We start from the raw sequence: 27,957 nt of genomic DNA on the forward strand, positions 1-27,957 counted from the left end.
TGTTGGAAGTAGATCGCCAGACCTTTCTTCCAGGGTGCCTCTGGGTGGGTTTGATCCACCAACTTCTTGGATAGTGGTTGAGTGCTTAATGATTTGCACCACCCAGGGACTCCTTATTGATAACAAGGGAGAGCTAAATGACTTCGACGACTAATTAATCTTTTTCTTCTTTTGTCTTTTTCTTTTCTTGTCAGTCACTATGAACAAGACCGTAGTGCACTTAAAAAAAGGGAATGGGAGCGAAGGAATCAAGAAGTCCAGGAAGAAGAAGATCTCTTTTCTTCAGGCTTTGATCTTTTTGGGGAGCCCTACAAGGTAGCTGAATATGTATGTCATTTACCTTTCCGGAAAATGGTTGCTTGTTACAGTTTTCAACTCTCTAATCAACATTTAATCCATTTTGAAAGCACCCAAATCATTTTGGGGAGAATATATTTCACAAATGAAATAGAAGCGTACACTGAGTTGGGGACAATTGCAAGTTTCTGAGGAAGTCTTCGAGAGCCCATTTCCATCTTCTTTGGGGAGCGCAGTAAGAGAGTTGAAAGTGACTTGTAAGACTTCTGTCTCCAAGGAACTCTTTACTGTCCTACACTTCCTCCAGCCAGGAATGCCCCCTTTGCTCTTGCCACTGCTTTAGCAGCTGGAAGCCTCTGAAGACTTCATCAGAATGTCCGTGGAGATGTCTCTTTCTCCTCCCAATCAGTGTCATCCCTTGGAAAACCACTGCTTTTCTTTCCCGTTTTAGCTTGTTAACAGCTGTTTGTCGGTTTGAGTGCTCTTTGAAAATCACCGTTCTAGGAGCAAGGAAGAAGCCAATCATTTTTCCTGGCAGTTAAGAATCATGGGGTAGGAGATTGCCTCAACCAGAGGGGGTAGCATAGTAGTGAGGTCGATTTTTGAGTGCTTTTCTGGCTAGTGTGCGGCTCCAAGTAGCCCTGGTGACACAGTGGTTAAACGCTTGGCTGCTAACTGAAAGGTCAGCAGTTTGAACCCACCAGCCGCTCCGCAGGAGAAAGATGTGACAGTTTGCTTCCATAAAGAGTACAGTTTTGGAAACCCTATGGGGCAGTTCCACTCTGTCCTTAGGGGTCGTTGGGAGTCAGCATCTACTCCATGGCAATGAGTTTGGTTTTTGTTATGTGCGGCTCCAATAATGATCATACTGATATGTCTGCAAGTATCTATTTTCCGCTCCTGTTGTACAAGGACTGCCTCTGAACTTTTCTATTTGAAGTAGGGGCTAGGGGTGACCAGGGAGAGATTATGAGAGAAGGATCTTATTGAACTGCTGGCAGCTGGTTGGTTTTTATTGAAATGGAATATATAGCATTGTAATTTCCTGTAATGGAACAAAAGCGATTTAAGAAATAAAACAACAATAGAGAAAATTTCTATTCAAGAGTTGTGATTTCAGAATACCTTTTAGGGGATAGTGACTTCTAGGAAAGGAGAGTTCTGAAAGAGAACAGCATAGGCCCCAATACTATTTCACAGTAAAGAGTGAGCTGTTTGAATTGGTGGTTAGTAGGACTGGAATCTTGCTTGCCATGTTCAGAACAAGTAAACAGCTCTTGATTGAGGCACTTGGGTACTTTCCAAGTTTGGTACATCAGACAAAGGTGTTGCACTTAGGTCACCTAACCTGCTAGTTTTCAATCTGTCAGCAATAGTATAATCTTTAAAAAAAATTTTTTTCGTATCTAAACCAATTTGGGAGGAGGCCTGGTGGTAGAGTGTTTAGGTGCTCGGCTGCTAACTGAAAGATCAGCTGTTTGAATACCTGTACCTCAGCAGAAAGATGTGGCAGTATGCGTCCGTAAAGATTCACAGCCATGAAAACCTTATGGAGCGGTTCTACTCTGTCCTACAGGGTCGCTGTGATTTGGAATTGACTCTGCAGCAGTGTGTGTGTGTGTTTAAATCTCAACTGAAGTAATTTATATGCTCCTTTTGAATGTATGTCTTCAGATACCTGATTAGTTGGTCAAGCATACTGAAGGCCCACTATGTGCCAGTCACCGCCTTAGACACTGACTGGGTGCACAAAAGGGAGGAAGTCCTAGTCCCTGCCTTCAAGAAATCTGTGGTCCAGTGGCAGAAATGCCCATGCCTGAGTGAGGGGATGACTCATGGTACTGCTGCAGAGTTAGGCACAGGAAGGATTGGTGAAGGCTTTGTACTTATGGCAAAGTATTTGGATGTGGTCCTGCATAAGAGAAGTCATTGCCGAGTTTTTACATCAGGGCATGGCCAGAACAGATGTACGTTTTAGAAGGATGATGCTGGGCAGTGTGGAGAGTGGGTTGGAAGGAGGGGAAACTAGAGGCAGTTAAAGAAGCTGTTGGTCGCTAAGGGAGTTCATGGCTAAAGGGAGTTCATGGCCGGAAGGATTTAAGGAAGACTAAGAAGAAGGACCCAGGGGATCTACTTCTGAAAAGATTTAGCCAGTGAAAACTTTATGAATAGCAGTGGAACATTGTCTGATATAGTGCCAGAAGACAAGCCCCTCAGGTTGGAAGGCACTCAAAAGATGACTGGGGAAGAGCTGCCTCCTCAAAGTGGAGTCGACCTTTATGACGTGGATGGAGTCAAGCTTCCAGGACCTTCATTTGCTGATGTGGCATGACTCAAAATGAGAAGAAACAGCTGCAAGCATCCATTAATAATCAGAACCTGGAATGTATGAAGTATGAATCTAGAAAAACTGGAAATCATCAGAAATGAAATGGAACTCATAAGGATCGATATCCTAGGTGTTAGTGAGCTAAAATGGACTGGTACAGGTCATTTTGAATCAGACAATCCTATGGTCTACTCTGCCAGGAATGACAACTTGAAGAGGAATGGTGTCAAATCCATTGTCAAAAAGAACATTTCAAGATCTATCCTGAAGTACAACGCTGTCAATGATAGGATACTATCCAGACACCTACAAGGAAGACCATTTAATATGACTATTGTTCGAATTTATGCACCAACCACCAAGGCTACAGATGAAACTGATGGAACTGATTGAACATTCAATCAATATGTTTTGATAATTACTGGTGACTGGAATGCAAAAGCTGGAAACAAAGAAGAATGATCAGTAGTCGGAAAATATGGCCTTGGTGATTGAAACAATGTGGGAGATCACATGATAGAATTTTGGAAGACCAATGACTTCTTCATTGCAAATACCTTTTTTCACCAACATAAACGGTGTCCATACACTGGACCTCACCAGATGGAATACACAGGAATCAAATCGACTACGTCTATAGAAAAAGACGATGGAAAAGCTCAATATCATCAGTCAGAAGAAGGCCAGGGGCTGACTGCGGATCATACCATCAATTGCTTATATGCGAGTTCAAGTTGAAACTGAAGAAAGTTAGAACGAATCCACGGGAGCCAAAGTACGACATTTAGTGTATCCCACCTGAATTTAGAGACCATCTCAAGGATAGGTTTGACATGCTGAACACTAGTGACTGAAGACCAGATGAGTTGTGGAATGACATCAAGGACATTGTACCTGAAGAAAGCAAGAGGTCATTAAAAAGACAGGAGAGAAAGAAAAGACCTAACTGGACATCAGAAGAAACTCTGAAACTTGCTCTTGAATATCGAGTAGCTAAAGCAAAAGGAAAAAATGGAGTAAAAGAGCTGAACAGAAGACTTCAAAGGGTGGCTTGAGAAGACAAAGTAAAGTATTATGATGATATGTGCAAAGACCTGGGGATAGAAAGCAAAGGGGAAGAACATGCTCAGCATTTCTCAAGCTGAAAGAACTGAAAAAAAAATTCAAACCTCGAGTTACAATATTGACGGATTCTAAAGGGAAAATATTAAATGATGCAGGAAGCATCAAAAGAAAATGGTAGGAATACACAGAGTCATTATACAAAAAAGAATTGGTCGACATTCGGCCATTTCAGGAGGTAACATATGATCAGGAACTGACAATGCCAAAGGAGAAGTCCAAGCTGCTCTGAAGACACTGGAGGAAAAGAAAGCTCGAGGAATTGACGGAATACCAATTGGGATGTTTCAACAAATGAATGTAGTGCTGGAAATGCTCACTCGTCTGTGCCAAGACATTTGGAAGACAGCTACCTGGCCAACTGACTGGAAGATACCCATATTTATGCATAGTCCCAAGAAAGGTGATCCAGCAGAATGCAGAAATTATCAAACAATATCATTAATATGAAAAGCAAGCAAAATTTTGCTGAAGATCATTCAAAAGTGGTTGCAGCAGTGTATCAACAGGGAACTTCCAGAAATTCAAGCCGGATTTAGAAGAGGACATAGAACCAAGGATATCATTGCTGATGTCAGATGGATCCTGGTTGAAAGCAGAGAATACCAGAAAGATGTTTGCCTGTATTATACTGAGAATGCTAAAGCATTCGACTGTGTGGATCATAACAAATTATCAATAACATTGAGGAGAACGGGAAGTCCAGAACACTTAATTGTGCTCATTAGAATCTGTACAGGGATCAAGAGGCAGTCTTCCAAACAGAGCAAGGAGATACTATATGGTTTAAAGTCAGGAAAGGTGTGCGTCAAGGTTGTATCCTTTCACCACACATATTCAATCTCTATGCTGAGCAAATAATCTGAGAAGCTGCACTGTATGAAGACGAATGAGGCATCAGAATTGGAGGAAGACTCATTAACAACCTGTGTTATGCAGATGACACAACCTTCCTTGCTGAAAGTGAAGAGGACTTGAAGCAGTTACTGATGAAGATCAAAGACAACAGCCTTCAGTATGGATTACACCTCAACATAAAGACAACAGAAATCCTCACAACTGGACCAATAAGCAACATCATGATAAACGGAGAAAAAATTGAGGCTGTCAAGGATTTCATTTTACTTGCATCCACAACCAACACCCATGGAAGCAGCAGTCAAGAAATCAAAAGACACATTGCATTGGGCAAACTGGCTGTATGGGATGTCTTTGAAATGTTAAAAAGCAAGAAGTCACTTTAAGGATTAAGGTGCACCTGACCCAAGCCATGGTGTTTTCAATCGCATGATATGCAAGTGAAAGCTGGACAATGAATAAGGAAGACCAAAGAATTGATGCCTTTGAACTGTGGCGTTGGCAAGGAATATTGAATATATCATGGACTGCCACAAGAACGAACAAATCTATACTGGAAGAAGTTCAACCAGAATGCTCCTTGGAAGCAAGGATGTCGAGACTGCATCTCACATACATTAGACATGTTGTCAGGAGGGATCAGTCCCTGGAGAAGGACATCATTCTTGGCAAAGTAGAGGGTCAGCAAAAAAGAGGAAGACTCTTGACGAGATGGATTGACACAGTGGCTACAACAATGGGCTCAAGCATAGCAAGAATTGTGAGGATGGCACAGGACAGGGCAGTGTTTCGTTCTGTTGTGCATAGGGCCCTACGGGTTGGAACCAACCCGATGGCACCTAACGACAACAACAACAGGTAAGTTGAGATGATGGGACTGGGTATCTGATTGGATATGGGGAGGGTGGGATAGGAATGCCTCCCAAGTTTTTGTCTTGAGAGGCTGGTGGTATCATTAAAAGGTTTACAGAAGAAGGAGAACAGAGTTGGTGTGTAGTTAAAACAATTTATTCAGTTTTGAGCATGTTGGGTTTGAGATGCCAGTGGGATATCAAGGCACTGATATTTGGATCTGGAGCTCATGAGAGTGATCGAGAGAGAGATCTAGGTGCTATCATTATGTAGGTGGCAGTGGAAGCTGGGAGAGGGAATAAGATTACAGTCAGAGTAAGAAGCGGGACAATGCAAGAATCCTGGGGAGTAGCAATATTTAAGTGGTGAAGGAGGAGATCAGGAAAGGAAACTAAAAAGGAGTGATCAGAGAGGTGGCGTGAGAACTAGGAGAGAATAACTTAACAGAAACCAAGGGAACAAAGAGTTTTATGGAGGAGAAATGTGTTAGTTACATGTGCAAGTGAGGTCAGGAAAGGTAAGTATTGTAGTGTGGCTGTCGGAATTGGCAGGTGACCTTAGAAAGAGCTGTTTTATTTGATGATCACAGTGGTGATTGCGGGGAACCAGGCTGACACAGAGAGTAATTGGAAAGCGGTAAAGTAAGGAAAGAGAGGCAATGAATGTAGACCTAATCTTTCTGGGTGGAAGGAGGAGGGAAAAAAGAAAAGTTAGGAAATAAATGAAGAAAGGTTTTTCTTTTTAGGTAAGAGAAACTTGAACATGTTTGGAGGTTGATGGGAAGGAACCAATGTCAAAAGAGAAGGAAAGGAGAGAAAGAAGAAATAGGAGAGAGAGGTGATAATAAGTAGAAGCCCCAGGAGATGAGAAAATACAAAATCATGTGAAGAGTGATTAGCCATGTGGAGGAAGATGGGAATGGAACGTTAAGATGAGTACAAAGAGGAGAATGGAAGGGAGATTTGAGGGCAGGGTGAGAAGAGTGGACTCCATTTTGTTTTTGTTTTTCAGAAAATAGGAAGAGATGTCCAAGGGTAATAGGATCCTTTTGCCTTTTAGAAGTGAAAGAGGAACAACCAGATTAGTTTTACATTTTACCTTTGGATAGGTTAGAATAATGAGATTTACTCAAAGGGATTGTTCTTAAAATTCAATATCCACTCCTTCCTCAGCAATATTAGTAGGTGCAGCATCTTTACTTTATTCCCCCTTTATAATTTTACGTCATGGTGAATTAATGGTCTTGTGCCTTTAAGGTAAATACCATCTCTTGTTGACAAGACCTGTCATATAGATGCAAATTTATTTTTAAATGTTAGTGTATTTTCAAGTTGGCAGTTGAAAATAAAAACCTATTATCAACACTGTCTGAAGTTTTAAAAAGCCATCTGTCTTGATATTACAAAAGTACATCGAGTAGGGACACAGATGGGAACATTCAGTCCAGTGCAGGGCCAGGTCTGCTGTGTGATTAGTAGCCTAATGTCTTTGTGCTTCCTGGTGGGGAAAGGCCTTTGTTCTTGGGTCAAGACTATGAAGGAAAGGGTACAGTTAGTGACGTAGTAATTATTTTTCTTTTACCCTTGCTTAAATTTTTTTTTTTTTTTGATGGCCAGTTGTCATCTTGTGCTGTGTCTATGTTCGGGATTCCCTGGGAGATCACTGGAGATTATGCCTCCTTCCTCCCCATATTAGGATCCTAGAACTGATGTGTACCTCCAAAGGCTTACCAGACCAGGATTGGTATGGACACCCTTGGAGTATCTGGACATTCCAGTGGCCACGGAAGTTCTAGAGCTGGCTCATGGTCTACTGGTAGAGACTGGGGCACCCCTCAACTCTTCCCTAGGGTTGGACTAAGGATGCTTATCAAATTAAAGATCAAAATTCCTGGTGGTGAATCAGGGTTTGCAGAAAATTTCTTGCTATTCTAAAGCCTAAAACATGACCTGATCATGTGGCCAGTAGTGTCATTGTTTTGTAAATTAGCATGAGCACCAGTCTTTAGGATTCTAATCCCACTGCCCTTTCCTGGCAGAAAGGAGAAATGGCGATCTCTCATGTCCCTGGCTGATTTTCTTTCTTTTCTTGGCATCTCTTCTACCACTCCCGGAGTGGAATGAATGTTGACCACTCTCAGATTCGGTTGTTGGTGGGAAGATTTCTGTGGAACTGCTGTTGTAGCTTATAACTTTCAAATCTGAGTTCGTGCTATGCTACTGAGAAGGATATCTTAGAAAGTGCTTGAAAAATCTGAAATCTTTTGACCTATCTAGAGTCTTGTGGAAAGATTGGGTGGGATGAGGAACGGGCACATACCAAATGCCTACTGTGTGCCAGACACTGTGTGAAGGCTTTTATGCATGTGCTCATTTAGTCCTTCCAACAACTTTATGGAGTATGCATTTTCCTGGTGTTTGCCATGAGTAATTTGAGGCTCAGTGAGGTGAGGTGGCTTGTTTGCAGCTTCACATCCTAGTAAGTGGTGAATGTAGACATTGAACCCAGTTCTGTGTGATTCCCTATCTGTAACAGGAAGCTGTTTATCCTCTAACAGAAAGTTGGAAGACTTGATAAGCTTACCTGGTATGTGACTTTGGGGAAGAAACTTCATTTCTCTGAAGTGAAAAATAAAAAGTAATAATAATCATAATAAACATTTGGTAGCTCTTCGCAGCTCATCAAGAATGAGGAAACTGAGGCACAGAGAGGTTAAGTGGCTTACCCAGGGTCATTAGGGCTGGGGTGGACAGAGGACAGATTGAGGCCAGAGCTGCTCGGCTGACTCACATGGCTGTTGTAAGGAACAAATGAAACAACCAGAGAGACCTTGCTTTGAAATCTGGGAAGTGCTATACAAATTCAAGTTATTATTATAATTAGATTAAAGAAAGAACTGACAATTTCCAGTTGAGGGATTAACTGTAAAAAATATTAGAATTGGGGAAAAAAACAAACAACTAGATCACATATTTTAGCTACAATAAGATAAAAGGAAAAAATGAACCTCAAAACTTAAATTATTTTGCTACTTTTATTAAAAAGATATACTATGGTACCCTAGCCTGCTAGGAAATTAGTCTTGCAATGAAATTACACTACTGATTTGTAGATAGCATTAGAAGAAAACTGAGGGAAGCTCGCATTTCCTGAAGTAATGAGAGGCAAAAAAGCTAAAATGAAGGGGTGCTCTTAGTCATGAGCCACAAACCAGATATGTAATTTATGCCTGAAAATACTGGGAAAATGCATTTCCTTGATGATAGAGAAATTGTGATTACTTAGAAAATAACAGCTACAGAGGTTACATTTAAGGAACCAACCGATTATCTAGAACGGGAAGTAAAGATTCGACCAAATTGAAGAAAGCCTATAATTGATTGAAATGGCTAAATTTCATTTTTGCCATGTTTATAATGTTCAACCAAGATTGCCAAGAATACCTTGCTCCATAATAGGATTACTGAGGCTCTGGAGGATAAAAAAGACCATTTTGTGTCCATCAGAAGTTGCTATGGTGTATAAAGAGAGTACATTGTGTAGGTGTGTGTAAATGTATTTTAGGTCTCATTGGAGTTTCTATCCAGTGTATCTCGTATCTGTTATCTTGAGAAATTTAAAAATTGGTTGATGGTTACCCACCTCCAGTGATGGGAAGGCAGTGATTTACTCTGGCAACCTGGACTGGACTGTTAATTATTTGGGGATTGTTGAATGGTGGACTTTTTGAGGCTGTGTGTCCTCCGTGACTAATCCTGCCTCCTGAGCGTTTTGAATTTGCCGGTATTCATTTTACGAAGGACCATGGTAAGTCCTACTTGTAGCTGCAGCAACCACATCTGTTATGCAAAGCCTATGGATCTTCCTTTAATCAGCAGCAAATAAAGTGTCACCAGTGAACTCAACCTTGAACTGTATGCTATGCAGTTCCTGTCACAAGTCTCTCTGAGACAGTTGTTCTATGAGGAAGTTAGTCTAAGAGAAATGACATCCCTCCACCCTTACAGGTCATCACAGCTCCACCCCTAATGTCACGCACACAAAAGCTACACACCTGGATTTTATTAGCCTAGCCCACTCACTTCACACGCAGGCATGCCTTGACCGAGTTACACTTGCAATGTAATGCTTTAGCTTTTTGGTCATCATAAGGAACAGCCATGGGAAGAACAACTTTGCATCTTCTATAAAATCGGTGCTGAAAAAATTGCTCATTTTTTTTTTTGCACAAAGGTCCTTGTAAATGAACCAATGGGAGGAATTCCTTTTCTAATTGTAGTATCAGGCAACCATTTGTCTCATGTAATGAATTAGGATATGCCTCCTTCCATCAGATAAAGAGAATTCTGCAACTTAAGAGCTTTTCCTTTTTACCTTAGCTACCAGGAAGCTCAAACATCATAGTAACCAAGTTAGCTTAATTTTTACATTTGTACTTTTAACTCTAAGCTATTACAAATCCATATATATATATATATATACACACATACACCCACACATACATATGCATATACATATATATATATATATATATATATATATATACATACACACACACGCAGGATGTGAATTATAATTTGGTTCTGTTCAATTCAGCAACCAATTATTCAGTACTTTTTTTTTTAATATACATTAGACATGGTGCTAAGTTTTGGGGCTATAAAGATGAATAAAAAGGATAGCCAATGCCCTTTAAGAGCTCACAGTCTTATGCAGAGAAAAATAAATCATAACTGTAATATAAACTAAAACACATGTGCCTGTCAGTTTGTCGTACTGTGGGGGCTTGTGTGTTGCTGTGATGCTGGAAGCTGCGCCACCGGTATTCAGAGATCAGCAGGGTCACTCATGGTGGACAGGTTTCGGCTGAGCTTCTAGACTAAGACAGACTAGGAAGAAGGACCCGGCAGTCTACTTCTGAAAAGAATTAGCCAGTGAAAACCTTATGAATAGCAGTGGAACATTGTCTCATATAGTGCTGGAAGATGAGCCCCCCAGGTTGGAAGGCACTCAAAAGACAACTGGGGAAGAGCTGCCTCTTCAAAGTAGAAACCACCGTGATGATGTGGATGGAGTCAAGCCTTCGGGACCTTCGTCTGCTGATTTATCATGACTCAAAATGAGAAGAAACAGCTGCAAACACCCATTAATGACTGGACTGTGAAATGTATGAAGTACGAATCTAGGAAGACTGGAAATAATCAAAAATGAAATGGAACACATGAACATTGATATTTTAGGCATTAATGAGCTGAAATGGACTGGTATTGGCCATTTTGAATCAGACAATTATATGGTTTACTATGCTGGCAGTGACATCATGAAGAGGAATGGCTTTGAATTCATCGTCAAAAAGAATATTTTAAGATCTATCCTGAAGTACAACACTGTCAGTGATGGAATAATATCCATATGCCTACAAGTTAGACCAGTTAATACGACTACTACTCAAATTTACGCACCAACCACTAAGGCCAAAGATGAAGAAATTGAAGATTTCTATCAGCTGCTGAAGTCTGAAATTGATCAAGCATGCAATCAGGATGCATTGATAATTACTGGAGATTGGAATGCAAAAGGTGGAAACAAAGAAGAAGAACTGGTACTTGGAAAATATGGCCTTGGTGATAGAAACAGTGCCGGAGATTGCATGATTGAATTTTGCAAGACGGATGACTTCCTCACTGCAAACACCTTTTTTTAACAACATAAACGGTGACTATACACGCGGAGCTCGCCAGATGGAATACACAGGAATCAAGTCAACTATATCTGTGGAAAGAGACAATGGAAAAGCTCAGCATCATCAGTCAGAACAAGGCCAGGGGCCAACTGGTGATCACACCATCGATTGCTCATATGCAAGTTCAAGCTGAAACTGAAGAAAATTAGAACAAGTCCACGAGAGCCAAAGCACGACCTTGAGTATATCCCACCTGAATTTAGAGACCGTCTCAAGAATAGATTTGGTGCGTTGAACACTTATGACCAAAGGACATCATACATGAAGAAAGCAAGAGGTCATTAAAAAGACGGGAGAGAAAGAAAAGACATAAATGGATGTCAGAAGAATATCTGAACCTTGCTCTTGAGCACTGAGTAGCTAAAGCAAAAGGAAAAAATAATGAGGTAAAAGAGCTGAACAGAAGATTTCAAAGGTCAGCTCGAGAAAACAAAGTATTATAATGATATGTGCAAAGAGCTAGAGATAAAAACCAAAAGGGAAGAACATGCTCAGCATTTCTCAAGCCGAAAGAACTGAAGAAAAAAATTCTAGCTTCAAGTTGCAATAGTGAAGGATTCTATGGGGAAAACGGTAAACAGCTCAGGAAACATCAAAAGAAGACGAAAGGGATACACAGAGTTATTATACCAAAAAGAATTGTGTTGATGTTCAACCCTTTCAAGAGGTAGCATATGATCACGAACCGATGGTACTGAAGGAAGAAGTCCAAGCTGCGCTGAAGGCATTGGTGAAAAACAAGGCTCCAGGAATTGAGATGTTTCAACAAACGGATGCAGTGCTGGAAGCACTCATTCATCTGTGCCAAGAAATTTGGAAGACAGCTTCCTGGCCAACCGACTGAAAGAGATCCATATTTATGCCTATTCCCAAGAAGGGAGATCCAACCGAATGCAGAAATTATTGAACAATATCGTTAATATCACCCGCAAGCAAAGTTTTGCTGAAGATCATTGAAAAGTGGCTGCAGCAGTGTATCGTCAGAGAACTGCCAGAGATTCAAGCCAGATTCAGAAGAGAGTGTGGAACCGGGGATATCACTGCTGATGTCAGATGGATCCTGGCTGAAAGCAGAGAATAGCAGAAGGATGTTTACCTGTGTTTTATTGACTGTGCAAAGGCATTCGACTGTGTGGATCATAACAAATTATGGATAACATTGGGAAGAACGGGAATTCCAGAACACTTAATTGTGCTCATGAGGAACCTGTACATAGATCAAGAGGCAGTTGTTCAGATAGAACAAGGGGTTACTGAGTGGTTTAAAGTCAGCAAAGGTGTGCATCAGGGTCATATCCTTTCACCATACCTATTCAGTCTGTATGCTGAGCAAATAATCTGAGAAGCTGGACTATTTGAAGAAGAACGGGACATCAGGATTAGAGGAAGGCTCATTAACAACTTGTGTTATGCAGATGACACAACCTTGCTTGCTGAAAGTAAAGAGGACTTGAGGCACTTACTGATGAAGATCAAAGACCACAGCCTTCAGTATGGATTGCACCTCGACATAAAGAAAAGAAAAATCCTGGGCCAATAGGCAACATCATGATAAACAGAGAAAAGATTGAAGTTGTCAACGATTTCATTTGACTTGGAACCACAATCAACACCCATGGAAGCAGCAGTCAAGAAATCAAAGGACACATTGCATTGGGCAAATCTGCTGCAAAGGACTTTAAAGTGTTGAAAAGCAAAGATATCACCTTGAAGACTAAGGCGCGCCTGACCCAAGCCATGGTATTTTCAATGGCATCATGTGCATGTGAAAGCTGGACAATGAATAAGGAAGACCAAAGGAGAATTGATGCCTTTGAATTGTGGTGTTGGCAAAGAATATTGAATATACCATGGACTGCAAGAAGAACGAACAAATCTGCCTTGGAAGTACAACCAGAATGCTCCTCGGAAGCAAGGATGTCGAGACTGCATCTCACATACATTGGACGTGTTATCATGAGGGACCAGTCCTTGGAGAAGGAAATCATGCTTGGTAAAGTACAGGGTCAGGGAAAAAGAGGAAGATGCTCAATGAGGTAGATTGACACAGTGGCTGCAACATGGGCTCAAGCGTAACAACCATTGTGACGATCGCACAGGACAGGGCGGTGTTTCGTTCTGTGGTATATAGGGTCACTCTGAGTCAGATCTCAGTTGACAAAACCTAACAGCAACAACAACATAGTAGAAGGTGGATTTTCTAGAATTTTTCAGAAAACTTTCAATTTACCACTTTATTCATGTAGACAGAGTTGTAGACATTGGCCCGTTTATAAATTCTCCTAATTTTAAGCATATTTTAAAGCCTAGAGGTGGAAAAAAAAATCTAAGCATGCGTCAGAAGCTCAGCTCATTATAACGGTAAACATACGTGTAGAACCATTAACACCTAACCCAAGTTCCGTCCAGTGAGGATAACATAAACATGTCCGTTGTGTTTACTTCTGGAACAGGAACAGGACTGTGGCTAGCTTGCTTGTAAGCAAATGGGCCTGGAGGCCTTGAGCTCTGAGGAAGTTGGCTGGAGAGAGCACAAGCTAGATAGCAAGACGATGGTGTTTCAAATGGGACGTGAAATGGTGCTGTTTCCCCCCTTCAAGGCCAGAACCTTGAAGATAGGCAGATATCAGGATTCATGAGGCAGGCATCTGGCCAATGGGGCAAACTGTTTGAGGGGCCAGAACCCCCCTCCCTGCAAGTATATAAAGCTTGCGTCAAGTTCCTGCTGGGCCCTGCCACAATAGACTCTCCTTGTTTTAAATTTAAGGATTGAACAGAGAGACTGGCTTTGGCTGCTACCCAAATGGTTCATTGTGCAACTCAGCTGCAGGCACCTGCTATGTACAATGAGTTTATTCTTGACTTAGCTAAAAAGGTGAATTCTGTCATTAAAAATGACAAACCTAGGGATTTTTCGGGAATACAAGTGATATCTCCCCATCCATATCTGTTTTTTTTTTTGTATATCTGTTACATACGTCTTTCATATGTGCTCCTGAAAACAGAGTGATTATTCAGCTGAGGATTATAAGGGATGTTAATTGTTTAATCATGGTTTCAACACCAGGGTTGCATATGATATATATAAGATATTCTTGCGAATAAGCGAACTAAAACTGACACATATTTATTTGATTTCTAACATCCCCCACCCTCACAAAATCTCTTGAGTGTGTGTTTAGCATACTTTTCCTTACTCTTTGAAACGCGTGTTTCTCTCATAACTGCCTTTATTTCCTTGGAGTCTCTTATATGGTTTAACACAGGGTGTCAGTTGAATACTTTATACAGTATACGGAGATGATGGTAATCATCAGGCCAGGGTTTACAGTTTGATTCCGTCTGATTGTTCCTTCTTAGTACCCTTTTCTGCCTCTTCTTCTCCCAGCCTCTTAAACGTTGGTGTTCCCCCAGGGTTCCTCCCTGAGCCTGATCTTCTCATTCTACGTTTTCTTTCCCTGGGTGATTCCATCCATTTCTAGCACTTCACCCTCCATCCATCTGTACACTGATCACACCTCCATCTTCCTATACAGAGAACAGCACACAGCCACACAACTGAAGCTTAGATACCAGACTGGAACCAATATACTTCCTGTGTACACCAGGAGACTAGGCTGTGTTGACTAGGCTATGAGAAACATTAGCTGTTACACATCTGTCTTCCTTGGAGAATATCCGAGTAGGGAGGTAGTTACCCCCTGCTGTGCACGGGGAGCGTGCCTATGGTTCCTAGACATGAAGACCACTTAGGGCGGGTGTCTTCCCCACCCATTGGCCCTGCCGCCAGGTGGCTCCTTCGGTACCAGTAGCCTCCTTTCATTCCAACATCTTGGGTCAGGATAGTGCAGCCGAGGCACAAAGAAGTCCTTTACCCTTCTGAATTCAGCAACCTGTTTTGGTAACATCTTTGGCATGTAAAGTGAATAATAAAACTCACCGTCAAAGATGAAACACTGAGCTGTCATCAGAGTCATTTCCAAGTATACAGCTACCCACCGTTTTTCTAGTTCTGAAAGCTGTGCTCTGTATATTGTAAAACTCAGGCAGGAGCTCAGTTCTTTTAAAAACACTCACGGCCGTTTTAATAGGATTAGTATATCCTACAGGGACTGGGGAAGCTGTTATGTTCATTGTACACAGAATAATTTTGTTGTCTCTAAATCTACACATTAGGCCAATATCACTTTGAAAATATGACTTCGTCTTTGTTTACTTAAGCAACAGCTTAAATTCTTGAATAAATTTTTCTAAATCACGGCAAAGACACAAGAGAGCTTGAGTCACTGTTGATGAACAGTTGCACCGTTTCAAAGTAAACGAGTATGAATCACCAATATGCAAACGCAATTGCCCCCAGAATATGTAGGCAGACACCAGCAATTTATACGGTTCTTTGATTAAAAGGAATTAGATTCACTTTAGTCGTAAGTTAGCTCAATTAGATGTTGTTTAATTCCATGCCTTTTCTAAACTTAATGTAGCCATGATAGTACAATTTAATTGACTTTCTTATTCGACGGGCTAAGCCTTTTGCATGGTAGAATGTCGTTCCAAGGGCTGATGCGTCAAGAACATATATAAGTTGAACATTTCATTATAATTTAATGATCAGTAAGCAAACATTATTAATCATGGTGTAGAATGTAACAATTCAGCTCACCTGACATCAAATAAGTTATTTCACTAATAAAATTCATAAGCAACATGATTTAAAATGGTCTCCCAATGAACATGTTTAAGGACAGGCCAGGGAGCATGCAAACACTAATCATACCAGCTCATTCCAAAGAGGCTCTTTCAATAGCATTTTTGATATTTTTTTTCCTTACCGAGCACAGAGTATGAAATTCTATGACAGTATGGCAATTTTAAAGAACGCTATATGGTAGTCTACTTAAGGCATCTGTTTGAAACATTAACATTAGGAAACACAAACCTATTCATTGTCTCTCCTCCCACCCCCATCTTTTTTGTTATTTTAGACAAACAAAGGTGATGCACTTGCCAACCGAGTCCAGAACACGCTGGGAAACTATGACGAAATGAAGGATTTGCTAACTAACCATTCTAATCAGAACCATCTAGTGGGAATCCCAAAGAATTCCGTGCCCCAGACTCCCATCAACAAAAACGAACCAAGCTTTTTTCCAGAACAAAAGAACCGAATGATCCCACCTCACCAGGATAATACCCAGCCCTCAGCACCAATGCCCCCACCTTCTGTCGTGATACTGAATTCAACTCTAATACACAGCAACAGAAAATCTAAGCCCGACTGGTCACGAGATAGTCCTAACTCCACCGCTATACCAGCAAGCCAGGCGAGTAACCAGCCAAACAAGATTCAAACTTCTACACAGGACCAGCCCCAAGCCAGACTGGAAGATTTTTTTGTGTACCCAGCTGAACAGCCCCAGATGGCAGCAGTTGAAGAGTCAAACCCATCTGCAAAGGAAGACAGCAACCCCAAATCCAATGGAGAGGAAGCTTTCAAAGAAATCTTTCAATCCAACTCACCAGGAGAATCTGAATTTACAGTGCAAGCGCCTGGGTCTCCCCTAGTTGCCTCATCTTTATTAGCTCCCAGCAGTGGCCTTTCAGTTCAAAACTTCCCACCAGGGCTTTACTGCAAACCAAGCATGGGGCAGCAAAAGCCAACCGCTTATGTAAGACCCATGGATGGCCAGGACCAGGCACCAGACATCTCGCCGACACTGAAGCCTTCAATCGAATTTGAGAACAGCTTTGGAAATCTGTCATTTGGATCGCTCTTGGATGGAAAGCCCAGTTCAGCCAGTACAAAGACTAAACTGCCAAAGTTCACGATTCTTCAAACAAGTGAAGTAAGTACTTTTTAAAGTTTTGTTTTGCTTCTTCTTCTTTTTTTTTTTGTTCATTGTTTTAGCCACTCTAATCAAGTACTCACAAGCAGCTTATTTACCTTATTGAGCCCTATATGAGACTCTTCAAGGTCAGTGTCTGATTCTTGATCCTCCGTCACTATGACATGACTGATTAACACTCAGCAAATACAGTGAAATCTCAATAATGTGGAATGAACACCAGGTCAGTCTGAGTGAATGAAAAATTGGAGTTATAAAAAAAAGTTTCAGAAAATGCATTTTTAGTAATATCCCATACAAATTAATACCATTTTAGATTCTAATCTGTGATAAGTAGTATGAGGTTCATGAAAAGACTGAGTGATCGTTGGCCTTCATTAGCCAATGGCGTACCATACACATACAACACAGAAGTTCCTTAAAGTTCAAGAGTGTACAAGTGTGATTTGCTGGAGCCAGAAGTGGAAGGCATTCTTTACGAATCTTAGTTTCTTGAGTACTTGCAGGGATATCCCTTGGCAAGATCTTACGTTGTCTTCTGTAGTCCTCAGTCTTCCCTTCTGCATCACCTTCTTCCACAGGTACCTACATAGCCCTCTTATAACTTACCCTGACCCCTTCTGTCAAAACAAAAGGCATTTCGATCAACCAAAATCCCACTGGGTTTTGAATGACTAAATGCCCTCCCCATCTCAGGAATCATTGCCTTGTAAAAGAGAAGCCCAGAGGGACCAAAGCTCTCCCAAAGGGATGAATTGCTAATGATTGGATTCTGGGCCTCGTGGCCCCTGGGTAGGGCGCATGTATGGGCCTACCCCTCAGATACCACCATGTAAGCAACTGCCTACTGCACCTCAAGCTCTCGATTGGAAGAAGCCACTGCCTTTAGATTGGATTCCTGTTAATGGTTGACTAAAGGCTTGGAAAGACGCAGAGGAAGAAAGTAGGTTGAAATTCTTGCTCAGTAGGAGCTTGAATTGTTGCAGACTCAAAGTTAGTGGTGTCTGAATTAGAGAAGTCTGACCATGTGTGCCCTCTGGCGCTTCTCCCTTTATTTAAACTCGGCAGATGCGATGGTTTCAGAAGACAGTGGGAACTCAAAGGAAGGGAAGACTGGGGCTGTTGATTGTTTTTTCTGAACATACTTTTTTAAACATCGTTTCATTTTCTGAGGCAATTTTACTTTTTGTATCATTATTCATCAAGTCTTGTCAAGCTTCCTTCCTAAGTATCTCTCAAGTCTGTCACTTCTCCACCTTCACTGCCTTAGAACCGACGGGGAGCCTCTCTCGGATGGACTGCTGTGACAGCCCTTCCTCACTGGTCTCCCTCCCTCTAGTCCACCCCTCTCCCAAATCATCCTCCATACAGGCAGATCTGACCATGTCACTCCCTGCTTTTAAGCCTTCTGTGCCTTTTCACCACTACTAGGGAAAAGTCTAAATATCTCCGTCCAGCATACGAGGCTCTTCCCTCTCTGGTCTCATACTTCCTTTCTGGCTTCGTATGTCACCACTTCTTCATACCCAGATTCAGTCTCAGCCACATGGAACCGCCTGTTGGGTCTCCATCGTGCCATACTTTGTCATGCTTCCTTGCTTTTGTGCCTGCTGTCCCATCAGCCTAGAATGTCTTTCCCTGCCTTCCCTTGTCTTCCTGGTGAAGTCCTGTTTCTCCTTCCAGTCTACTCAGCTGTCACTTTGCGAAGGCTTGCCTGAGTCCACCAGGCTTAATTACCAGCTGCTACCTCTGGGCTCCTCTGGTGCTCTGTAGACGACTTGACTGGCAGCTATTTTGTTGTGTTGTAGGTATTTGTTTACATGTCTGTCTTCTCCACTAGACTGTGCGCTCCTTGAGGGCAAGGACCATACCTTATTCTTTTCTGTATTTCAAGCACCTAGCAAATGTCTGGCACATAGTAGATACTCAATAAATATTTATTGAACAAATGAGTTTCAAAAATGGTTACTTGATTACATTTTCTAACCACGATGTTAACCAAATAACACAAACAGCAGGAAATGATGACGGGTAGAAAATCCATCCTCAATTATCTTTCTTTCCTAGCACTCTGCCTGTATCTTTCCCTGCTCTCCTGCCGCACGGTCATTGAGAAATCCTCCTTTCAACTGGCTGACTTAATGCAGGGGGTTCATACTTAAAAACCAAGACACCTGCAGTGAAAGCAGAGGACTCTTTGTCATGGGAGGCTGGGATGTCATTCTTGTCCCTTCTCTTTCCCTGGGATCAGCTGTCGTTGCCTCTCAGGATTGCTCTGCAAATAGCACTGCCCCACAAAGCCGTCTGCCAGCCTGTTTCCCTACCTTGCTAGTGGAGTGACAGGTCGCAGCCCCAGTGAGATCCACTCCCTTGTAGTCCTCTCTCGTACATTCACAAAATGGCTGACCCAGATGCAGAGATGACTTCATGCTTTGGCTTGGTGCTCCAGCACACCAGCGAGAAGTACATTTTTAGAGGGTCTGAGCTGTCATCAACTCTGGAGGTGATTATCCAAGGAGCAGCTTATGTGAACGCAGCCTTTGGTGACAGTGCAAATAGACATTGATGGAGCCTTGCTTGAAAAATGAAAAATGGGTCAGGTGTAATAAAGTCAGGATAGGAAATCAGTGAAGAAACTATTTCCTTTAAAGTGTAGGTCTCAAGGAAGGATTTGAAAGAGGGGTAGAGGAAGCTTAAGGCCCTCGAGTCAGGGGCATATGCAGGCTTCAAAGGTTGTGCGGAAACCAAAAATAGAAGGAGAGGAAATGAGAGGTTAGACAGCCCAACGGAGAGCTTAGAAGGGTGTCAACAAACATTCGGACATAAATATAGATGGGGTGGAGCATGATGAAGATAACAACCTAATGGAATTTATGTGGCTAAAACTCTGAACAAGTCTGATAATTCACCCTATTAAATCTTGATGCACTTTTCAAAAGCACTTAGCATTAGAATTCAGTACCAGTTCTTGGCGCCAGGAGTTCCAAGCATTGGGTTCTGGGTCCTTAGGCAGTGTGACCATCTTCTATGAGTGGAAGCATTACTTTGAGTTATTATCAAAAAGATTTATCCTAAGAGCAATCACAGTATTTCTGTGAGCATTCCCAGCTCTTTTCCTGGCTCTAGTGACAGAGGCAGACATATGTGTTAGTGAAGTGCATCTCGGAGAGGGGGGGAAGGGCGGCCGAGCAATGGCCAGGAATCAGACAGCATTCTCAGATATACAAATAAGCACGTAAGATTATACTAGTGAATTGCGCTGTCACACAAGCCACTATTGTGGTGTGATGTATATATATGTGCACACACTCATGTCTATATGTGTAAGCGTGTGTGTATAGTGAAAGATTTTACTTATTTCTTGTCCTTGAAACATTTCCTGGAATCTTAGCATTGCCTTATCAATAATAAGGAGACTTCAAGTCTAACCAACTTTATTGCAAGAGGCCAGCTTTACGACTGAGGCTTTTTATTTAAACAAATAATTTGTTTGCTTCAAAACGCAATATTGCAGAATTTATTAACATTCTACACTAATTTAAAAAAAAGGACTAATGGGTTCTACAGTTGAGCTTAGAAGAATTTCTGGGAACTGCATTTATAAACAGTAAAAGACGTATTTATACCAAGTAGAATCAGAAATGAACGTGTTAATAAATGGAGCTTTATACACGATTACATGCACAAAGATAAACAGATGTTTTTGTTTATTCTTACCTTAGGATACAAATCTGCTGGTGTAGATAGCCTCGCATTTTGGTGCAATCTGTTATTAGAATTGTTCGGCAAGTAAATAATCACATGCAAGTGAAAGAATCAATGACTTGTGTTAAGTGTCTCCATGCTAAGTCAATAAGCTTTTAAAAGAACAATACTAATGTGTGGAGTATCGTTGCCTTAAAGGGCCATTTGCTTTAGATGTTGCTCTTGACTGTCATCTAAGGCTATCTGAGGCTCCCATTGACTTGAAACTAGGAGCCCCCTGGAAAAGTTTAATGGAACCCATAGGAATGATGGGATTTGGCTTTAGCTTATTTTAGTCGTTAGCTTTATCAACTAGCTGAAAAATTATTGCTCACATTTGTGACTGTGCCAGTTTTGTTTTATATCCTATGCAGTGAACACTGTGGGTATAATTAGCTTTATTTATTATGGAGTAGATCGTAAGCTCAGGTCTCTTGTGCAAGAACTGCAGAGAATGCTGGGAACTCACTGTTTGTGTTCCGCAGTTGCACAGAAATGACACAGGCAGTTCCTTCAAAAAACAGAGGACCATCCAGCTACTGTGTGCAACCCACGCTGAGCATTTTTCACTTGATGTACATCACAAGTTTATTTATGTATTTTTGTCCATTCTTATAGAAATAAAATAGTATTTAGCCCAAGGCTGTCAGTAGCCTAGTTTCAACACCACCAGGGACGAGCTGAGACACCTCTGGGATTCCTCACCCTTTCAGCAGAGACCTCTTGTTCCATAGATGTGTAGGGTCTAGAAGACTTTGCACCTCTGCCAGTCCAGCACCTGGTGTTAGTATGTTTGCTTTTTAACTAATTCTTCCAACTGCTTGGTCTGTTTGGCATTCTATCCATTTTCTACGCCATACCTCTACATCTTCCCCCTCATCCTAAGCTAAATTAAGCGACCCCAACTGAGCGTCTGAATACAAAGGGAACGGCGAGCAAGACTTGCCTTGTTTTGGTGCAGTGTCAGAGATGCTAGGGGAGGGTTAAGTTTGCCAAAGTTCAAGGATTAGGACAAGTGTTCTGGGGGAGGGGAGACAGGGCATTCCTCGCAATAGCAGAGCTGATTTACTAGCTATTGACACACAGGGAGAATTGAGGAAAGTTTCACAAAGATAGAACTTGAGATAGGTTTTGAATGTGACCTGGAAGATTGCTTGCGGTTACAGTAGGTCCAGAGGGATCTGTACGGCCGTTCGTGTGTGTGCGTATTGGTGAAGAATGGAGAGAATGACATGTACAAAAAAAGGGAGGTGAGGAAGTACAAGGTAGACTCTGAGGACAGGCCAGTTTGTCTGAAGCCGAGGACTCGTAGGGCCAAAGTGAGACAGGGCTTGAGAGCTTTTGGGGGGCCAGATTGTCAAGTGTCTTGAATGCTTTTAGGCAATGTGGCAGCCAGAATGTGATGCTGAACCTGAAACCTCACCTTCCCTATGGCTTCATGGGAAACCTAGGAACGCTCTTGAGCCAGTTGCTGTCACCAATTCAAGCGGTAATTTCTGAGCTCCTGAGTTTGTTCTCTACTTCCTTATAAGAAAGCGTATCTCATTTTTTGCCCAGTAGACATCAGCTCTTCCTCAGCATGCTTTCCCAAGGCTCTTTCTAAAGCAGTGCTGAGCAGTTATTCTAAGCCATGCTCTCCTTCCCTGGGAAGCTCTGGCCTTCATTCCTTTCCCTCTCCATTTTCTCGTTAGCACTAGCCAACATCAGAATAGATCTTAACTTTGGGTTAGTAAAGAAGATAGCAAGTGCCTGGTCTGTGTTGTTTTAATTTTTTTCCCTCATTTCTTCAAGTACTCTATTTTCTCAAATATATATATATTTTTTCTTTTCTAAGGCTGTGTGCAACAATTCTAATCACCAGCATCCTGAAACAATGTGAGAAATTTCAGCATTCCATTTTTAAATGTATCAGAGCATATATATATATATGTTTTTTATGTATATATATATAAACCTGTTGCCATCGAGTCAATCCTGACTCATAGCAACCCCATAGAATGGAGTAGAACTGCCCCATAGGGTTTCCAAGGAGCACCTGGTGGATTTGAACTGCTGACCTTTTGGTTAGCAGCTGTAACTCTTAACCACTGTACCACCAGTATATATAATTCACGTATATAGTCCGTATATATAGTGCATCTGTGTCAGAGTTCTGTGCTCTTAAATTCCTTGTACGTTTTAAAAAATTTGCCTGAAAAGAAGCCAAAATATTGATGCATTCTCATTTTGTAAGGAAAAAAACTTCAATTTTTATATATACATAGAAATTTATCATTTTTAACAATAATACAATTTAAAATATCACTGTTTATTAATAATTTTAGTGATTGGTCACACTACAGCTGAGAGTAAACCTTTACTTAAGGGAACGTATTACATGTTGCAGCCCATAGTCTGGGCACAGAGTACTGAGGTGGGAGTTCTACTTCCGGCCTGGACTTGCTTTGTGATCTTCAGGCAGGGATTTTACCCCTGTAGGCTTCTTCTCGGAGTCCCTGGGTGGTGTACACAGTTAACGTGCTCAGCTGCTAACCTAAAGGTTGGTGGTTCGAGTCCACCCAGAGGCACCTTAGAAGAAAGGCCTGGCGATTGACTTCTGAAAAATCAGCCATCGAAAACCCTATGAAGCGCAGTTGTATTCTGACACAAAAGGGGGCACCATTAGTTGGAGTCCACTCGATGGCAGGTGGTGGTGGGCTTCCCGCCCGAGGAGATTAGACTAGCTCGTTGGCGAGGTTTCCTCCAGGTCTAAATCTCTGAGGGCGTGGTTCACCTTTGTGATTACACCCAAAGCCACCTTGTCTGTAAAGTAACCTCAGTCAGTATCTCCCAGGCCCATACCCCTCCAAGGGCAGCTGCTTTAGAACAGCCTGGAAGACTCCAAAGCCCGCCTACACGCCTTTCACCACCATCCTTCAGGACAGTTCGGGAATTTTTAAGACTAGGTAAATATGCACAAACGAGAATTGGATCTTTCTTAGGGATTGCATTCCAACTCAACCTCGGGTATCACTACATTTAAGCCTCATTTTTTTCAAAATATAACAGCTCTGTGCTGCGTTTCGCCAGAAAGCACCAAGCTGTGGCTTCAGGAAGTGGCCTCCTGATCCTTTTGTCACCACCCACTGAAACAGTGAAAGATGGAGAACTGGTATTTTCACGTTACTTCTAGGAAAATATTTTGACAAATTCAGCCCGCAGTAAAGGGATAAGCTTTTGTTATGTGTGTTCCGAATCATCCTGTTATCACTGGATGTATGGATTAGCTTAGTACTTTCTGAGCCAGTCATAAAAATAAATGAATAAACAAGACTGCTCCCATTCTGCATTAAAAAGAAAGAAAAATTGACAGGTAAATAACCATATTGATTCAACACAAATAGTAAATGCAAAGGGCCTTAGAGATGAGTCATAAAACTCTTTGGGGTGTTGTAAGTCTGTTTAGCATTTTTTAATTTATGTGAAAGCAAACAATCTTTAACTATCTTTTAACAAATGTGCTATGCTATGCTTACCAGGGAGAGTTTAAAGTACAGGCGGTAATAATAAAGCCCTACTGCTTTTGTACTTCACAGTTTACAAAGTGCTTTCACATACTGTATCTTATTTTGACCCTAACAGGGCCTGGGGTTTTCATCATTTCCTTTTTACAGATGCAGGAACTCCGTCTCCCAGCGGCTAGATTCACCTCCCTAACGCCCCACGGCCCGTAAGAGGCTGTGCCAGAACGGGAACTCAGGTGTGCGATGCGCTTTCCGTGACGGCCTGGGCACATGGCCCGCTACTGTATACGTGTGGGTTAATTTTCTAAGTCCCTTCTCTACTGGCACACAAGGGACAAGGGAATAATGAGCTGAATCCAGCTTAAGTTGAAATTCCCTTGCTGGGTTCATATTTCAAAAAGTCCGAGGCCAAACATACCAAAAGCACAGTTTTTCTTGCGGTCTTACAGGTTACAGTCATGTGTTTCTCATTTACAAATATGGTGAGAAGTCGTGTTTTTGCAATATTCCTAAATAAGTAACATATGACACAACTTGTTAGAGGACCTTTTCTTAAAGGTTCATAAAGTTTCTGCATTTTTGTCTGTTTGGTGGGATGACTTTAGCAGAATGCTCAGACGACACAGCTAAAACCTGGATTTCTGCAGCTGAAACACAGCCACCCTCAAGAGAAACCTTAGAGGTGAATTAAAGAGCTCAGTAAAAAAGGTGGGGGCAAATAATTGCTTTAGGAAGAGTACAACTTCTTGCAAGTATCTGAAGCCCCCAAAACAGATTAATTCAACAAACTGTTAAGGGCCATCAAATAGCAAGAACAGTTAGCAAGGAGCAGGCAGGCTCCCTGGCTTTTCATTCATGGTACTAAATGAGGGGACCGTGCTGTTCCTCAGCAAGAGTGCAAATGACCCATAGACTGCCGGCTTCAGAATGGCTGTGAGAATAAGTGAATGAAATTGCTGTAAAACGGTTTGGAAAAGTTTAACAAGACTCTGGAAAGGGAAGGTATATTAGTTTCTTAGGTCTGCCCTAACAAAGTACCACAAACGGGGTGGCTTTAAAACAACAGAAATTTATTCTCTTACAGTTCTAGAGGCTAGGAAACAGAAATCAAGGTGTTGCCAAGACGACGCTTCCTCTGTAGGCTCTAAAAAAAAAAAAAAAAAAAAAAGGCTCTAGGGCAGGATCTTTTCCATTTTATTTTTTTTTTCTCTCCTAGCTTCTTGTAGCTTCTGGAAGTCTTTGGCATTCCTTGGCTTGCAGCTGCATCACTTCAATTTCTACCTTCGTCTTCACATGGCCATCTCCCCTGTGTGTCTCTGTGTCTTCATGTAGGCCACCAGTCGCTGCATTTAGAGCCTACCCTAATCTTGTATGACCTCATCTTAACTCAAGTACACCTGCAAAGCCCTTATTTTCAAATAAGGTCATGATCTGAGGCTTCTGGTGGACATGGATTTGGGGGGACACTGTTCAACCCACGACAGGAGTGATATTTCTTCACACTTTCCAGAGTAGCGTGGAAGGAGGCCAGGCAGCATCCCATTGTGAAAGTCCAAGCCAGTGCCTAGGAGGGAGGTAGACTTCCCCATCTCACCATTGACTTCAGGTTTACTCAGCAATGGTTCTGAGCCAAATTCTCTTTAAGCTTTTCAGCTTGACTGTGCCTATGCCCAAGATAATTGCTGTGGAGAAACTGTTTAAATATAATTGTGGAAAGCTGAGTTTTAAAAATCTTTTAGCACCGTATGTATAAAGTCTCTTTCCAGTTAAATGAAAGAGAAAAGGAACTTGTCAGTGCAGTTAACTTGATTATGGACTAGAGCAGGGATGAGTAAACGTTTTCTGTGAAGTAAATATGTTAATCTTTGTGGGCCATATAGTCTCTGTTGCAAGTACTCAGCTGTGCTGTTGTTGCGTGGAAGCATCCAGAGATAATACGTAAATGAACGGCTGTGGCTGCATGCCAATGAAACTTTATTTGTGGTTATTGAACCTTGAATTTCATGTGTCATGAAATATTATTCCTCTTTTGATTTCTTCTAATGATTTTAAAATGTAAAAAAAAAAAACATTCTTAGCTTGCAAGCTGTACAAAATCAGGCAGTGGGCTGGATTAGGCCAACAAAATCTAGTTTGCTGACCCTTGGGTTAGCTCTAGACAAAACTTCAGACACCAGAAAGCAAGATGGCCTTGAGTAGACAGGGGAAGAAGGTCTGCCTTGCAGCTAGTGGAGAGTAGAATTCTAGAGTCAGGAGAGGTGTCCGTAGTCCAGATGAGCTAGTCAGTGGAATAGAGGCTCCCCCAGGCCTACAGACTAGGTAGATGTGAATGCTTTGTACTCAGGACTGTACATACTTTTCAGCACCACAGCAAATCACACCTCCCATTCAGGGGGATCTTTTTCCTAAGCATCATGGAGTGAAGGTCAGTTTGCCTTCTGCTTTCTTGGAATTGGAGTGGAGGGCAAGGAACCATTGTGTATGCCCAAGTTTGGGTTTAGAATCATAAGATGCAAGGAGGTAATCTTAGAGATAACTCCTAAAATGAAGCCAGCCTGTCATTTTACTCTAGGAAGAAGAGAGGCCTAGGCCAAACCCAATTTGGATACTTGAATCCCTTATAGATCTTAGAGAACTAATGTGTCTTTTTGATTTGAGTATCTCCTTCATGACCATTGGGATGTATGGTTGCCCACCAACATTTTCGTCCTCTCAAGTTTGTTGGGAAATTGTTTTCCCACTGATAGTGCTTGCTGCTGAAAGGTAGGGGCCTTTATGACAGTCTGAACCTGAAAAAAACGGGCGTATGCCGCAAATTACTGTTTTTACAGGGTACCTTTGTAAAAAAAAAAAATTTTTTTTTTGTATGAGGTATGTGCATTGGTAGGAAAAATAGAAATTTTGAAAATTTTATTTTGGGACACATATATCCCAGTGGGCTCTGGGAGTAGTCTGGGGGTAGAATTTAGTAGGAGAATGTTTGTCGCTCTGAACTCTAAGGGTAGTCTTTTGGGAGCAGGGAAGAAAAAAAATCTGTATACCTACCAAAAATTCAGGCACACTGAATGATTCAGCATGCTCCCATTCATGAAAACACATGGTATCAACAAAAAATTCAAAGCAGAAAATAATTGGGTCTTGAAAGGGGTGTAGGGAGGTAGGAATTCCTGAGATTGTAGGAATAACAAGGTCTCTGGCCTAACCTAAGATTTTGGGTTAAATGGAGTGGCAGGGCTGATGGTGTGTGGCATTCACTATAAGATCTTCATACATGGTGTATACGGGTATTTGTTCATGTGTGTGCATGCACACATGGCCCAGGTGTGCATGTGCCTCTTTGGGGGCCCTGAGAAATCCTGTGGACTTCTGGGGAAGAGGGCTAGAGACGGATGGCTTTTTTGGTGCTTTACAAAGCTTTTGCCCAGCTTCCAGGGCAATACTTAAGTTCTGAGGTGACGTAGAATGAAGGATAGGAGAAAGTATTTAGTTAAGACTTTAAAGAGGAGGTGAGTTTGAACTAAGGCATAAAACAGACAAAATACATAGGCCGTTGGCAAAAAGGGGGTTGGGTCTTAGCCAAATGAAGTAGATCACATAAAACTTTGGAAGTTGGTGGGGTTTCAAGAGCCATGCTTCCCATGATATAAAGATATCATGGAAGTT

General features: G+C 41.7%; 1 protein-coding gene across 10 annotated transcripts in view; it reads left to right on the plus strand.

Moving 5' to 3' along the window:
- AFF2 (ALF transcription elongation factor 2) overlaps positions 1 to 27,957 on the plus strand; it is a 584,792-nt gene that overhangs the window by 173,908 nt on the left and 382,927 nt on the right. For 7 of the 10 annotated variants that reach the window (XM_064277677.1, XM_064277672.1, XM_064277675.1 and 4 more), the window contains exons 2-3: positions 195 to 315; positions 16,187 to 17,047. In XM_064277677.1, coding sequence (XP_064133747.1) covers positions 195 to 315; positions 16,187 to 17,047 — 982 coding nt within the window. Of the gene's footprint in view, positions 1 to 194; positions 328 to 16,186; positions 17,048 to 27,957 lie in introns of all 10 variants that reach the window. The other 3 variants (XM_064277676.1, XM_064277679.1, XM_064277674.1) reach the window with 2 other exon arrangements.

Source organism: Loxodonta africana, chromosome X, assembly GCF_030014295.1.
Source record: "Loxodonta africana isolate mLoxAfr1 chromosome X, mLoxAfr1.hap2, whole genome shotgun sequence".
Lineage (NCBI taxonomy): Eukaryota > Metazoa > Chordata > Mammalia > Proboscidea > Elephantidae > Loxodonta > Loxodonta africana.